The 16,761-nt window shown below is 38.5% G+C and overlaps 1 protein-coding gene across 2 annotated transcripts in view; it reads right to left on the bottom strand.

Annotated features, from left to right (window-relative positions):
* Positions 1–2,177: 2,177 nt before the first annotated feature.
* The window catches only part of LRIG3 (leucine rich repeats and immunoglobulin like domains 3), a 44,786-nt gene continuing 30,202 nt past the window's right edge, over positions 2,178–16,761 (bottom strand). Inside the window, exons 9-19 of one of the 2 annotated variants that reach the window (XM_017649495.3) lie at positions 16,419–16,499; positions 15,487–15,558; positions 13,240–13,311; positions 12,613–12,776; positions 10,332–10,652; positions 8,947–9,228; positions 7,555–8,007; positions 6,643–6,798; positions 4,831–5,061; positions 4,457–4,732; positions 2,178–3,285 (exon numbers count right to left, since the gene is read on the bottom strand). In XM_017649495.3, coding sequence (XP_017504984.2) covers positions 3,041–3,285; positions 4,457–4,732; positions 4,831–5,061; positions 6,643–6,798; positions 7,555–8,007; positions 8,947–9,228; positions 10,332–10,652; positions 12,613–12,776; positions 13,240–13,311; positions 15,487–15,558; positions 16,419–16,499 — 2,353 coding nt within the window. In that variant the 3' untranslated portion in view covers positions 2,178–3,040. The remainder of the gene's footprint in view (positions 3,286–4,456; positions 4,733–4,830; positions 5,062–6,642; positions 6,799–7,554; positions 8,008–8,946; positions 9,229–10,331; positions 10,653–12,612; positions 12,777–13,239; positions 13,312–15,486; positions 15,559–16,418; positions 16,500–16,761) is intronic. The other variant, XM_036992279.2, reaches the window with a different exon arrangement.

Here is a 16,761-nt window from a genome sequence, read left to right as displayed (position 1 = left end):
AAATAGGAATGGCAAATTAACTTGCAATGTCTTATAACAGTAAGAATATATTTGATAAAGTGTATACATTTCAATCTATAATACAGACACTGATGTATGTTTTATCTTGATAATATACCTCAGGTACAATTAAACATCTTTATTAAAAGATACCCAACCAGTATCAGATTTCTCAAAAAAAGAAATGGCCCAAAATATTGGGGTAATTCAGTAAACATATGTGGGCAAATTCTCTTCTCTGTTACAAGAAAATACCAACTAAAATAACTCTGTGTCATTTCTGGTCAAATCTGAAACCTCTCAAAACTGTTTGTTCTCATACACTTAAGAAATGATTCACGGAAAAGTAAGTTCTGGTAACTGGATATTTGGAATACTGAAATAATTCGTGAAGAAACTGTACCCTCTCTTTGAAGACTCTGGTAGCATTTTTAGCAGGAAATTGTGCTAATCATGTGTTAACAGAATGCTGTCTTAAAAATATTGAGCTCTAAATTATCCTATTACACAAGCCCAATCACTGCAGGTTTCAGGAGTGGGAGGGGCAGAGAAGGTATCCTGCAATACCATTTGGTTCTCATTCTCTTTGAAAAATACCACTGTAGCGTATCTATTGTAATACTCGTTATAAATCACTTCCTATCAGTCACATTAAATCAAAAGGATTAAAACCCTTCAAGTGTGTACAATACCAGATCATCTCCCTCTTTTCTATCAAGTACTTAGAAAGAGTGCCGTTGACTTTATTTTGGTTTCTTTCTGCAGGAACATTGTGAAAATAAACTGAATGTTCCACAGAAATTTAACTGATAAAATTTTTGGTTGCCATAATTAAGGAATAATTCTCCCCCAGTATCTAAAAAAAATATATATAAACAGTATCTGAGTATTAGCATCAATAATGAAATTAAAAGAAACAGTACAAAAGTTGTACAAACATCTATTAAGATATGTACTACATGAATTGGTCTTGTATCAGAATAGAAAGATTAAACTGAAAATTTTGTTTTCCTCCTCATAAATGTCAAGTGAGTTGATATTTATCTGTATTTTTTTCTTAAGTTTATGTTATTTTAGGACATCTTAATACCTTGTAAATTCATTTCATTAATTCAGTATGGAGGTCTGAAAGTACAGATGCTTTTCCTGAAAATGTCAGACACTGAGCTGCTCCTGTTACTCCAGACAGCTAAGATTATATGAAATCTGTAAGTTTCAGCACACAAGCAGAATAAGAGAAAAATCTTATTAATGTAGAGTGAATCTAATTTTTGAATTTCAGATATTAATGATTTAAACCTTTGTGCTGAAGTCTTCAAAAATTAAATTCTTTAAAAGAAAGTTCATAGTTATCAAATAGGCCCCTATCAATAATTGTATCCTATCTGGCAATAATGAGGACAAATTAACAGTAAGATTTCGAAATCTGGCAATTAACGTAAAGTCAAAGCATACAAAGTCACTTCTCTGTAGTTAGTCACTAGTGGTCCAAGGAAAGGTGTCAACTTCCCGTCTTGGACTCTGGTATCTGAATTAAAGGAGGAAAATCTGTCTGCAATCTGGGTTCCAGGCTTCTGGCTCACCAACAAAATTTCAAATGCAATAAGCAGGAAAACTTGACCCCAAACATATCCTCTGAGAAGAATCTGCTTCTCCAGTATGTTTTCAATTTAGTTCAAAGAAGTGACAATGACATAAATTCATACCTTCAGCAGGTTGGATTTTAAAGCTTAATGTCCTGTATTAACTCCTTCCATGACAATTTATCTTGGACAAGTTTTTTTTGTTTTTGTTTTTAGCTACAGATGTGAACAAGGATTTAATAAACAAAAAATTCTATTGCATCATCTGAATTATTAAACTTAATTTTATTTCATTCAATTACTACAAACCATGTCACTTAATTTTGAAATTACTGTATTCATTTTTTTGTGTATATATGCCAGTCTTATGACATTTTCACCTAAAAACAAGTATTTTAAATAGTATTATATTTAAGTAACAGATTTGATATTCAGTTTTTGACAAGTAGAGCCACGATAGCCAGAATAAGAAAATATTTTAATTCTTAAAGAATGTTGTGGAATACCAAAAAAGTATCTTTTCTCTAAGAACTGCTCATCCAGCAGAAAACCGTGAGAATAGCCAAGAATTATACCAGCATCCCCCTTATAACCTGGACAGTGGTTAAGAAGGCACCTTTGCTATTGCCATTTCAACTGCAGGAATGTGCAATAAACCACTCTCCTCTTATAACTAAAGGGGTGGTAAACAGGAAACTCTTCAGAAAAGCACAAGGCATTAGACCACATAAGGCATTATCATCACTCAGGAAATAGGCTGAGCAGTTGTACTGTATCCCACCAGATTGTAGCAAATCTTTTGTTTGCAGAGAAATAAATTGATGTACCTCGAATCCTTGTACCTCTTCTTGTTTACAATATGCTTTCACATACACTAATCTGATTTGAGTCTGTATTACAACCCTGGGAGGCAGGCAGAACAGTCATGTTTTACTCATATTTTAATGTGCTGAGTATAATTTTCATCAATTTGAGATGTGATAATATGAAATAATTAAGTCTTTTAAAATGTGTTGAAACAGTAAAAATTGTTATTGTACAGATGGGACCTGGGATCAAAATGATACATCTTATTAAATGTAATGTGCAAAATAAAATGAAGTGACCTCTAGTCAAAAAAGGAACAAGACGAGTATTCTTTAAAATGCTTTTAGTACTCAATTTCAATAAAAAGAATTCTGGCATTATAAAAATACATAAAATAGTCATGTATTTATACCATTAATTTACATTAAGAACTTTTTCATAAAAGTTATAAAATAGTTTTAAAAGGTATTCTTATATGAAAGGTTCTCCCAGTATAAAATTTGTATAACTTCTTGTAATTTTGTCCATCTGTATAAATAAGACATTTTATCTTTTCGAATTCCTAAGTCCATTTAAAAACATAGGATTCTCTTTTAAATAAAAGTCCACTTGAGGTAGTATGTTAGAATTCTTCTTTGGTTCTGTTCAGCCTATGTGTCCAAGTCATAAGACTGAAAATTTGGAGTCCTGTGGTTTTCTATGGTCTGTTTATAGGTACATGTGTGATTTTCTTGATGAAAATCTGTCCTCTCTTTCCCATCTTCCTCTGACTCAGAGTCCAAGTGTGGGGAAGAATGAGCTTTCAAGTGAAAGGCTCTTGGCTGACAACCCGATGGCTGCCCGAAGCCAGGCCAAGCATCCAGGTGCGGTCTCCTCAGAGGCTTTCCAAACGTTCCTGAAAGAAAGAAACCCCTTGAGCGTGTGGGTCCTTTCGCTAGCACGTAAGTCAAGACACATTTCAAAAAAAGGAGCATCTTACCCCATAAATATTAAGAAGTACTTTCTACAAGTCCGTATAATGGTATCAGTGTATGTCTATCACCGACAGATAAAGAACTTGCAGAATGGGGCAGAAGGTTTCTGCACTCCTCTTATATAGCCACTGAGTACATGCACCATCCTTTACCATTCTTCATAACCTACAGTAATATTAAGCATTGAGCAATGAAGTTCCCTAATGTACAAGCAAATTGTGCCTGAATATAGAAAGCTTTTCTATAATTCTTATGTCTTAGCCTTTCTTCTTTAGCAGCAAAATATTATTCAATTGACTCAAATTCCTGCCTCAGTCTTACAAAATACATTACTTTCATTTTTTCAATAAGGACTAAAAATAATCATACCATGATAAAACAAAAAATTTCTTAAAAGCTGGCTAAAATATTTAAAAATTCTAGTTTTTAAAAAACAAGTGGTGGTTCATTTTTCCATATCTCCATTTTGTAAAAAGATGATCTCAGTTCCTCCGTGCCACTGTGCCATGCACTAGACTAAAAAATCTACACACAAATCTTGGTGCCAGCCAGTGTCTCCCACCAGCAGCGTGGGCTGCAAGGCTTGGATGGTCTCTTTTGCCTAAAGTAGCCAACTTGGCTGATGAGCAGTTGTTTCCAGGTAGGACGTCAGCTACCCTCTGAGTGTGGGTTCAGTTATAAGCCACCAGACATCCCAAACCACAATCACGCAGTGCATACAACTCCACCCCAAAGGCTGTTGTACCCAAAACCACTTTTTCCACATGGCTGACAGAGTGAGCTACTAAGTCATTCCCAAAACTTGTCTTCTAGACGATGCCACACACAGTGTTACACAGCAAGCCGAGGCTTAGTTATGGAATAAATCCACAATCAAGTAAAATCTCCCATGTCTGCTTTGCCCTTAGAAACACGTATACTAATAGGATCAGTATCATTACAGGATACTGACGGTACATTACAAAAAAAAAAGAATAAAAAAAGCAGGAACCCATTTTTCACAGTTTGGCATTCAGAGCTCTCACTGCTCTCCCACATGCAACTTGGATTACGGGTCCTGAGTCAAGCTGTCTAACAATGTAATAAACTTACCCATGAAAGAATTACTTGAAGTGACTGGCGCTGGCTCTGGACTTGGACTAAAATCTAAAGACGACTTGTTTAGACACAAACTTTTTGTTCTCGGTGCTTCATCTTGGGAGTAAGTAGCGCTGATGAACCTCCTCCCGTGTGAAGGCCACCCTGTCTCCCTGACCCTCTGTCCACAGGGCTCTTCTGAAGGATGTGGGCATGAGCAGCACTCCTTTGTCGTCATGTAACTGGCCTCACAGTGGTCCATTAGTGCTGTTCTTGGGTCAGGACCATAGCCTTTTTCATTTGGAGACAAGATCAGGAGGAGACACAATTAGTGCTTCTAGAAGTCTCTCCAGAAAACAGAACAGAACAGAGATAAGAAAACCACATACCTGTATGATAGGCTTCAAAGGGATCTGAGCCATACACATTCCCCTTCAAATACACAGGGCCTGAGGATCCCAGAAAGGGACAAAGGAATGGATCCGTGACAAGTTCCACATCAGCTTCACTGCTGTTGTCAATGTGGCATGTTCCTTTAAAACATATCTCAGTCACTGAACCAATTTTATTCAAGTACCATTCAATATTCTTTCCATTTTTGGCATTTTCCATATTTATGGCTGAAAATTTTAGATAGGATATCACATAAAAGAAAAAAATCGCAGAAATTTACAGTAGGGATTTTAAATAATTGACTGAGGCCTACGGATTAGTAGTTGACATCTTATTGAAGGATGACTTGATTAACCACTATACTTGATGTGGCAACCTGGCTGCTGGTTCCACCTGGTTTCCACGAGAAACTGATCTATGTAGAGGCACTATGGCTGCAGCAGTCAGTCTGAACTGCATGATGCCATCAGCACTGCCCCCTTCCTCCAGAATGTCACAGATGACCAGAACCAGGGAGTGGCACTTAGTCAATTACCTCTTAAAGCCCAGGTCCAAGGTGAGCTCAGCCAAAAAAAAGAAAAAAAAAATCCCACTGTGATTATCTGAGCTAAACAACCCAGAAATTAAATGGCAGTTAGTAGCAGACATAGAAGTTGAAGGATAAGAGAGATTGCAAGGGGTGGAAATGGTAGGATGGGCCACATGTCTGGGAAGCAGGAACTGGGCAGGCAGAGGGTGGGTGGTGGCTCAGAGAAGCAAACAGGCAGAATGTGACTCAGTAAAGCTGCTCTGAGAGTGGACCAGTCTCTTAGCACCAGCTTCCAAGGGACACAGCATTATTATGCTCCACTTCTGTCCCATCAGACCTGTGCAGAAGTCTTTTGAGTAAATCCTGCTACATTTGAACAAGCTTGGAACTGCTCTTGCTCCCAAATGAGTCTAACCAGAACATCCAAGTTTAAATCTTCCTTTCTATCTCTATATCCTCTATCATTGCCTTGCCAAGCACTTTGTAATTATTTGTTGAATTTTTTGTCTCACTACTGACTATACTGTGAGACTGGAAATAAATACTCTCCTTCCTAACTACAGAGTCTACCACATAGCAGACACACAATAAATGCTTGTGGGAAAGACTGGGTAAAGCATTTGAAAATAAAGTCAATGACTTCCACTTGTTGATCCCTTAACAGATGCCAAGCGCCATGCAGTATTCCATTATCACTTCCTTTAATTTTCATGACAACCCAATAGGTAAGTACTAGCACCTAATAGTGTACTAGCACTTAATTCAGAACAACCTAATAGGAAAGCCCAAGGATACACAGGGACCATCCAAAGGGGGTGTTGAACTAAGACTGTGCTCTTGTATTATGCTGCCTCCATTATTATTCCATAATGAAGAAACTATCAGAAACCAAAGGAAACTGTACAGTTCTTAACGCAAGAGGTGGAATTAGATTTCTTTAACAGAATGATTTTAAATCATCTCACTTTTAAGACCATGCATGAAATCAGTTAATGATATTTAAGTCAGGAGAACATTCAGGGTCAAAGAACATTTACAACATAAAGGAAATATGACATTGCATGGAAGAATTAAATTTTAATTAACCTACTTGTCTTTTTTTATTGTCAGATGCAAAGATTTTTCTAGTATTTAAGAGAAGGGCATAAAACTATTTAATTTCAGCTTTGCAAGTGATCTTTGGCCAGTTCTTAAATTTGAGTGTATCAGTTTCTTATGAAAATTAATATTGCAATTGAGCTTACTTCAAAACAGCTACATGCTCATTTTAAACACTTACCATTACTGTCGTGTTGTGGTAGGAAAAATCCACCTCCTGAAGAAGAGATGAACTGGTGGTGGCTTCCACTTTCTGAGATGTACCCATCTTGCCTGTCAGCTAACGTTCCCTGAGATGACAGATAACTAGGGATATCTGCTGGCAAGTTGGTCTCATCTATAATCAAACAACAGCATTCTTTTAACCAAGAACAATCATAAATGCTCTACAGACTTCCTGATGAACGGTATATACTGTTTTGGTTTCTGTACGAATCAGATAAATTTACTCCTGCAAAACGATCTTCACTGTGCAAATCAGGGCTCTGCTGTTTTAGGAAGTGTGAGCTGATTTTTTACTCTATTGCCTATGGGATGCCTCTTCAAAATTTCAAAAACAAATGTTTTGTTTTCGAAAAGGCTTAGGAACTTTCACAGGGTAGTATCTAAACTCTTGGATTAAGCTGGGCTTCTGCCATGTTCATTGCCAACTTCATGTTATTCAGTGATACAGGAGTTTGCACATTATTACACAAGTCATAGCCCCTTCTCCCACCAGTAACTTGAATCCTTTCTAGATGTATATGTCTTTGCACACTCGTGTGTATTTACACACGTGGGACAAAGAACAAACCACAGCAGAGTGCTAAGCCTTGTAACTGAAAGGCTGTTTCTGATTCTTCATCACCATCTCGTGAAGGAGCTGCACTGTTTCACATCTCACAGGGTATTCTGATGAGGTTTTACGAAAAGTATTGTTTAAATGTCAGTTGTTTTTTGGGCTGGGGTGTTGTTTTTAGCTAGCCTTATTTCTGCAGCTTGAAACACACGAGTCACCCTTCCAACACAGCCTCAGACTGAAAGGCTCACATTCCAGGATAAAACTACCGTGGGCTCAAACGCACAACTGCTGCACCCGGTTCTGTTTACACACCTGTGTTGGTGATGCTGCAGTCCTCGCTCCTGCGCCTGGTGTGGTATATGATGACCACCCACACGAGCGACGTGCCCACCACGCAGCAAACTACTGCGATGATCACGACGCCCACGGTGGCCCATCCGTCGTCACCTAGTGATGAGGCAGTCACCTGAGGGGAGTCGCAGGTCGGAGTGGGGACCACGCTGAGGCGCACGTTGCCTCTCTCAGTGCCGAGCGTGTTGGACATTTCACATGTGTATTTCCCGGCATCACTGACATCAGAGTCCACGATGATCAGGAGCTGATGGCCTGCTGCAAAAAAGTGCCTTTCGGTGGCCACCAAGGGGCTGTCATCCTTGGTCCAGTTCAACCTGGGAGGAGGGCTGCCTCCGGCGATGCACTGCAGGACGGCCGTTTCCCCCTTGGTGACAGTTCGGTCCAACAGTGGCCGTAAAAATGATGGTGTTTCTGCAGCGACAAGTCAGGCTTTCAGCTCCTTGATGAAGTTGGGTTTGTGCCCATGAGACCCAGCACTTGAGTTCAAACTGGACCTAGTCCACATCCTCCCACCGCTTAATACTTCTTTAAAAGCCTAACATGTATACCACGTTTAGGATTTCATTTCATTGTTTGGCTAGCATTTACTTAGGTTTAGAACATCAGTTGAGGATAAACTTTATTATATTTTTGGTCTTAAACTCCCTCAGTTTTGTTGAGGTTGGGGAGTGGTGGAAGGGGACAAAATAAAACATTTTAGTTAAATTTTTTAGAAATAAGAAATACATGAAAATAATTTCAGACAACAAGGGTGTATTGGAAAAAATCAGAATGTTTAAATTTTTAAAGGGAAACTTTCTAGTGCTAGATGTCTAGGCCTGTATTATAATGTGGAAAATAATTTTTTTATTACTTGGCATTCATAGGTTACTTTAACTCTTTTGAAGATACACGTATGATTAATGTTCATGTTTTCTAAAAGCATCTGTTTAGGTAAAAGATAAAAGACAAACTCTGGTTCCCTGAGGGTATGGTAACCAGAGAAAATAGGTCTTTCCCCATTTGTCCCTGTGTTTATTTTCTCACATACTCTTTAAGTGTTAAGACAAGTGGTGGAGACTGACCATCAGGAAGAGTAGGGGAAGGTAATTCCTGACGAAGGGAAAGCATTAGAGCATTTACTTTCCCTCTCCTTGAAAGATGGGAGCACACTCATCACATTGGCCACAGACTTGGAGACATACTGCACTCCCATTTCAATGCTTTTGAGAAGCCATTTGTTCTCTCCAGGGAAGGACAGTGTCTGTAGGTCATTTCTTACCTTCACAACGTGGACACGTAGGGCCTTTGGATGAGCTAGTATTGTCAAGCCCAATTTATACCACAGGATCTGTTTAAGTACCCACTTACCGAGGACAGTCAGAGTTGCATTTGCAGAAATGCTCCCTGCACTGTTCTGAGCTGTGCAGCTATACACCCCGATGTCCTCTATCTTCACATCCACGATAAAGAACACGTCATCCTCAGGCATAACGTGCATGCGTCTCTCCCGTGCAGCAGGGAAGTCTGTGCCCCCATCCTTCTGCCAAGCTATCTGTGGAGCTGGGTGTCCCAGGGCAGCACACTCCAAGCGTGCCATGGCCCCAGCACGGATGGTCAGGTCCATGGGGGTCTTGGTGAATGAAGGAAGCACTGAAATCAGAACATGGGCATCACTGCTGTGGAGTTTTAGAGGTTCATTTTCATCCTTTAATTTGCAAATGACACAAGCAAGGCAGGGGTTACTTCTACTTGCAAGACAAGTGATCTGAAGTGGAGATGGAGAGATTAGGTGAGCTCTTCACAGGCTCAGAAGTGATGGAGTCAGGACAAAACACAGGTAGCCCATCTTCAGACTGAAGGCCTTTCTGCTATTTTCTGTTACTTTTTGTTTCCTTAGTAATTATATGTGAGATCTTGGGCATATCAACTAATCTCTTGTACCCTGACTACCATTCACTTTACCCTTTAATTCTTTTAAGTCCCTTCTGGCTCTAAGAGTTTATGACTTTAGATGTATGTTTTGTCCTACAGTTTTAAACTCAAAATTGCCCTGTGTGTCAGGTCTCAGCAGCCATTTGTTGAAAGAATGCATTAATGAATCATACATAAACTCTTCCACCATGGAAAACACAAATGATTAAATGATAAAGTGGTAAGGATCCTATCATAGAACTGTATCTCTGCCACACAGAGCAAACAGTGATATACTTTTATGACAGCAGCTGAGACTTACTGCATTTATTGAGCACTTACTGTATTCCAGGTATTCTAAGTCCTTTATACAAATTATTTTACTAATGATTATCATACATCTGTAAGGTAGGTTGTACTATTTCTAATTGAAAGATGTGGAATGGAGGCACAGAGACGTTAAATAACTTGCTAAGTCACACAGCTATATGCAGGAGTGGCAGGATGCAAAGCCAGATCTCTGAGTTAGAGGCAGTATGCTTTCACACTGTACTTTATGGCCTCCCACATCAGACTAGTACACTGAGTATGCCCAAAGAGCAGAGTATCTGGTTCATCTCTGTGTTACACCCACCATACTAAGTACACTGTCTTCAACATAATAATTGCCTGCTTAGATACAAATGACCAAGAGTATTAATTTTGTGGAGTGAGAGGTAGCGAAAGGGTTAAGTGGAGAATGATGGGAGCACAAGACAGGGTTAGGCATAAGAGAAGAGGTAACCAGGTACTTTCTGTTTCTAAAGGTGTCTTTAAATGCAAAGGGAAGTCAGGTTACATACTATTTACTGTAAGCTTGGCTTTGACAGAGTAGGACGATCCAAAGTGATTAGAGATGACACACTGGTATTTCCCTTCACTGGCAAATTCCACGCTGTGCAGCCGAAGGATTGTGGTGTACTCCATCACCTCGCCACCGTGCGCCCGGAGGTGTGCATAATTTTCCATTTCAGCATCATGCAATAGTTCATTGTCTTTTTTCCAAGCAAAAGTCATTGGAGAATCACTGCTGCTGGCAGCCGAGCAGATAAAACTCAAATTGGATCCTTTTATTGCCGACTGTGTTTCTGGCTGAACCGTGATCTGGGGTTTAGGAAAATCATCTGTTCAAAACAGAGAGGAGAAAACAAAACAATTTTAAGGCTTGAGAGTCCAAATGCTACTCAGATGTGAACAACATGAAACTCAAAACAAATAGTGGCTTAGGTTTCACCCTTTGTGTATTTCACAGATGGACTAGCAGTCCCAGTGTTGAAATGACAGCCTGGGAGAGTGTTTATAAAGTAATTTGTTCACATCAAATAGAGTCTGAGACATATTTATCAATCATTAGCTGAGAGGAGACTGTGTTTTGGAATATGGTTTATTCTAGACCTCTTGTGCCTTTTTAAATATAAATATAAGAGGGAATAAGTCAAGAAAATTCCAGACTGATGGATCATCTTTAAGTACTACTAGTAGGAACTACAATTTTTCCCATGCTCTCCACAAAGTAGCAGCAAAACATCAATGCAGCATAACTAAAGACAGCAATCAAAACCCCATTTACCAAAAACAGAACCCTTATTGAAGAGCAGTAATCTTTAAGTAGAGCAGAAAAAATAATGCTATAGCAAAAGAAAAAGCATCTCCAAAACTCAGTGTGAGACTCTGGCTTCCCCCTGGAGTTTAGGGAGGACAATCAATCAGGCTGCTGTGCTACTCTGTCAGAGCCACATTATAATTAGAGCTAAGTAACTCTTTCATTGCAAACAGTTATTTTTAGTTCTGTTACTTTTTAGAAAAGTTACCTTTCTGAAATTTAGTTTCTCAGAGATGGTCCAAATCCAGAAGGAAACAGATTAGATCTACCAAAATGTATTATTTGGGTACTCTAAAAAATAACTCGTATGTGTGTGAATGGAGTGTCGGGGAAGCGCCAATGCCAGAACTAATCAAGATAGTTTCTTCTTTTGTATAATTATTCTAAAATTCTCATCTAGAAAATCAATGTTTTGATTCACAATGGAGGGAGTGAAAAATCTATGGATACCATATACGTATGTTTCAAAGTAAAAGTTCGTCTCTTAGTCCTAGAGACTGTGAAATAAGGGCCATGGGAAAGGCATAGCTCAGGCCCTTATAGATGAATGCCAAAAGCTTATTTAGATTCAAAAGCCACATCAGACATATCAGACATTTTATTTCTAGAAACTGTTGGCACTGGTTAATGCTCCAAATCTAAAAAAATATTTTTCTTATACTTAACTAAACAATAGTAGGCAAAGCAATTTTCAATACATTTTTAAGGCCAATGTGAAATTAGGTTCTGCAGTATCTGAGCAAACATGCTAAAATTTAAATATGATGTCATGTTCTATATATATGCACATTTGTGTTTACAAAGGTCTCCATGGCAGTGAGTTGTACACAGCACTGCAGTATAGCAGACAGAACACCATTCCAGGAAGATGAAAAGTTGGGCTTTTGATCTAGATTACTAACTAGCTATGTGACATTTGGGGAAGCAGATTTCTTCTAATGCTGAGATTCCTGGATGCTAAAACAACAAACCTTAAATTTATTTATAATAAATTCAAAGTCTTTGTTACCTGTTGATTTACCCATCAACAATATAATTTTTAGCAGCCTATAAATCACCAGCTAATAATTTTCTCTTTGTATTCCACATAAATAGCATTTATGCAGGGTCAGCTCAGTCTCTGTATTGAGCTCTTCCACATCTCCAACAACCCCTCAAGTTGGGAAGAGCAGACAGAACTCCCACTTCATAGAGGCAGAGACTGAGATTTAGGGAATTTGGTTAAGTGGAAGGGCTGTAACTCTCCTTCAATTCTCCCAAGATAGAATCCTATTTCCACCAAACCACCTGATGCCAAAACAAAGACGAATAAATTTTAGAAAACTCTTTTCCTCATCTTTAAAATTAAAATAATCAGCAAACTACAGATCCATTTTCATCTACCTCAGCAGAAATAAAGTTTTATTAAGAGAACACACATTTATTCAAAACCAAATAGAAAAAAAAGAGTGAACAGAGGCAAAGGTAAGACTCATACTCACCACACACAAAGCCATCTGGGCTAACAGCAAAAATGCTTCTTCCTTTTAGCAGCTGAGGATGGGCACAACTGGCATTTATGAAGCTCTGGAAGTTGTTTTCCGCCACCCACTGAGGGAGCCATTTTAGTTGGCAATCACACAAAAGGCTTGATGTATTTAAATGCCTGAGAAGAGTAATTACATTCAATTTGTTTTGTATGAATGGCAGATTTCTACAAGTAAACCAAACTCAATATTAACAAAGTGATGAATGTGGAAACCAAATACAGACATCCCATGCAATAAATATTCTACAGTCCATCTTAAAATGCAAGAAACACAACTAACATCATTTTTTTAGTAACATTTTGTTCTTATTGACGTATTGAGATAGAAGGGCTCATACATCAAAAATACCTTAATACTAAAAATTCTTTACTATGATTAGGTCCCACCAAATTTAGGTCTCAAATTCATCACAGAAAGAAAAAGGGACCAACTCTGTTTGCTTTCTGTTATCAACATTAAGTAATGTTAATAATGTGCTGGACACTTTTTATAATCACATAATCTGGAATGGTATCACCCCATGACAGGTTCCCCTTCTATGTTTTATTTGAAACTCTTGGAAGGAAGAGAAAAGCTTACAATTGTTGAAGTTTCTTCATCTGTGAGAAGGCATTGCCTTGTAATGACATGATTGCATTGTCACTCAGGTCTCTGAAAAAAAAAAAAAAAACAACCGAATCAAATATGTTAGAGTGAGATATGGTCATTGCAATCCTTCAGGCGGAAGTTGGGCCTACACTACCCATTTCATTCACCAAACAAATACTCTATGTGTGGGAATGCACAAATAGGACCACTACAGAAGAACCCAATAGGAAGCCTGACTGAAGAGCGAGGCCATCTGTACAGAGGCTCTGTTACGGTGAGAGACTCACTTTACATCATCACTTAGAGGTCACTTGACTTATAAGGCCTGAGCTGTTCTGTATTATTTTATTGTATTTCCCATTATTCAAATTAGTAACCATTAGTAACTTTTAAACACACAAATAAAACTCCTCAGAGTTATGCCTTCAAAAATCATGTCTAGAATAGTTTCTATGATATACACCATGTTGTGATTTACACTTACATATTATTACACTTAATCCTCACAGTAACCAAAAGAGACAGTAGTACTTACCTTGCTCAGCATCAAAGGGGCAAATAAGATTTGAACTCAATTATTTTCTATTTCACAACCTATGCTCCAAGTCACTAGCCTATTTGGCCACACACAACTCACTACTGTGGAGACAGTAAGGTGTTCAGACAAGATGCACTTGCTAAAACAAACACTTAAAGTGGGACATTTACAAAATGAGAGAATACTCTGGGCAAGTTTTATTTTTAATTAGTACTTATAAGCAGTTTGAATTAAAGTACCATCCACAATAACTACCCTGTCCTTCTTTATGGGCACAGAACACACAAAAGATGTTCTAAATGAGACAAGTGGCAACAGAAGACAGATGAAGGTACCAAACAGAGGCAGAGAAAGAGGCTGGGAGAGCTGAGAAGGTTTAGAAAGTGAAGCAGAGTTAATACTCCACTGATCCACTAATTCCACTTTCCCAGAAATGGAATGGGTCAGATGACAAACCCTTTTGGCTAGTTTCCCTTTGAAAATAATTTATTTCAGGAAGTCCAGCAACACTGGTCTACCCTTCCAAATTCTGCTTTGCAGAATCCTCCTACAAACGGAACTGCCACACTGTCAGCAGGGCGAGCAAGCCCAGTCTCCTGCAAACTAACAGAAAGTCGGAGGACAAGGACAAAGCAGTCCACGGGGAGCGGCTGCATCTTACACTCCACCCACAGCACAAATGAGGGTGCAACCCAAACGTCTATTTTAAATTATAGCTTCTCTGTCCAAGTTAATAGCTATTAAAGCTTTTGGCTACAAAAATTCCTTAATAGTTAAGCAAACATATTTTACATTACTTTGCACTTTGTGCAAGTAAAAAACATGTACCTATGGTTGTAGGGAGCTGGTTGGTTTGGTGTTCGTGAAGGTTCTGACTCCTATGAAGGCTGACTAGCTTGCTCTCCTCACAGCTGAAAATACCTGAGTCCCTAAATATCATTTCAAGAACATGTACCAGGAGTCACTAAGGAAGGTGGTGCAGAGACAGGGAAGGCTAGTGTGATACAAGGACACTGTGAAGGCAGAGGCTGCCCAGGGTTCAGTTCTGCTTCTGCCAGCTGCTAGCTGGTGAGTCAGCAGAAAAAAGGAACAAGCAAAGAAAAAAGGGAGAGGTTTAAATGGGTTGTATATTTTATAATCAAGCGAAGTCAACAGCAAACTAGCCAAACTTCTCAAAGTAGAGTTAATACACTCTTAGTGTTGCTCTTAAGAACTGTGGGAAATTGTCTTTTTTGATCTTTAAAGTCCAAGTCACCTTCCTATAACTGTTCAATGGAATCAATGAATACTCAGAATGTCTACTTCTTTAGTGAAAAATAAAGGTGATAATAGCTGTTGAAGTTTTGTGATTAAATGAGACAATATATATAAATACCCACACAACACCTGACATGGAGGGCACACAATATACAGTAGTTTTTTAAAAAGTTAAATATCAGCACTAGAAAATAACTAAAATAAAACTCAATAATGATATGTCACAATGTCCTTAAACGCAAAGGTAAAAGTATATACCTGTATACTTCTGTTACAGACATATTTACAGTTAGGTAGGTAAGGAGAAGATAAGCAGATGTGTAAATACACTTTAGAGTACTGAGAAGATACTGAAAAAATTACATTCTAGTTTCTTGTTCGTGACACGTGAGTAGATAACCATATTAGACTACCTGTAGGGTAACTAAAGTCCAGCTACTCACAGGTGTTCTAATGCATCCAAACCAGTGAAGGCTTTTTTGGTAATAGATCGAATCCGGTTTCCCTGGAGTGTTCTGGGAAAGAAAAAAAGGTATCAGTTAATAAAAGCCATTTTGGGGTAGAATTCTTATGAAGAGTTAATATTTAAACCTTCTGTAAATAATTCTATTTTCTTCAATAAACACTATATCCTGTACAAGTATAGCCATGCCATCTGTTTCAATAACACAATTCAGCATGGTTTCAAAGCATTCAGCAGAGAACCCAGCCAAAATAGATACTCGGAAAGTCACTCCACCGGTTAATTTAAAGCAGTGACTTTCAAACTCATTTTAGGAAGACGGAGAGACGTATTCAGGTAAATGTCGCAGAACTCCAGTAAAACAGATAATAGTGGAAACTTTCTCTTTACCCACCATTCCTAGGGATGCCTCCACCATCCACAGAAGTTTAGGGCTATATGGAACTCAACTTGAAAACCATTCGCTTAAAACACAGAATTTGGTCATCTACAAAGCCATTTTATGGCTAAATACCAGCATGGGGTTTATCTGTATTACTTGGAACCTATTCAGTGGCTACTGGATCCCCCTTAAAAATGCCTGTGGCAGTGAAAGCTTCGAAATACTATAGTAACTTTTACACAATGACAATCCCAACAGTCTGAACACTCAAAACAATGTAAAATTCTCATCTAAATGTTAAAATAAGTTACACTAACCAAAGTGTTGAATGAAACAGCAATACTCCAGACAAGTGAATTAATACACATCTTGCAGAACAGCCCTCATTCAGGGACATGACAAGGGATAGCAATCAGATTAAGCACCTATTTCTAAACTCTCTAAGAATGTCAACTTGTAGAATTGACTCCAACTAAGGCAAAATTTTCAGGTCAGAGTATAAGACGAATATGGAAGCAAACCATACTTACAGCCGCCTCAGTTTGTCAAGCCCAGAGAAAGCACCATTCATGTCTTCAATAGTCCAGGAAATTTCATTGTTCTTCAAATCCCTAAAAAAAGGAACGTTGCTGAAACTAGTACCAGATACTTAACAAAAGGTACAAGCATTCTCATTAGAGATGTGCTTGGAGAGCTGAGCTCACCACCCAGGTGGCATGCAATTTATAATAATTCCACCTAATTCCCCACATCATCTCCACCCCTTTCAGAACAATAGAAAACTCTTTCTCCAACATAATGGCTTATACCATGCCCTCCTCTCTCAACCACATTTTAAGTTTCTGCCCAAAATTGGGACAGTTGACTCTGGCC

The sequence above is a fragment of the Manis javanica genome, chromosome 10, assembly GCF_040802235.1.
Source record: "Manis javanica isolate MJ-LG chromosome 10, MJ_LKY, whole genome shotgun sequence".
Taxonomy (NCBI): domain Eukaryota; kingdom Metazoa; phylum Chordata; class Mammalia; order Pholidota; family Manidae; genus Manis; species Manis javanica.
The sequence above is the reverse complement of the archived record's forward strand: the minus strand, read 5'-3'. Positions and strand labels throughout refer to the sequence as shown.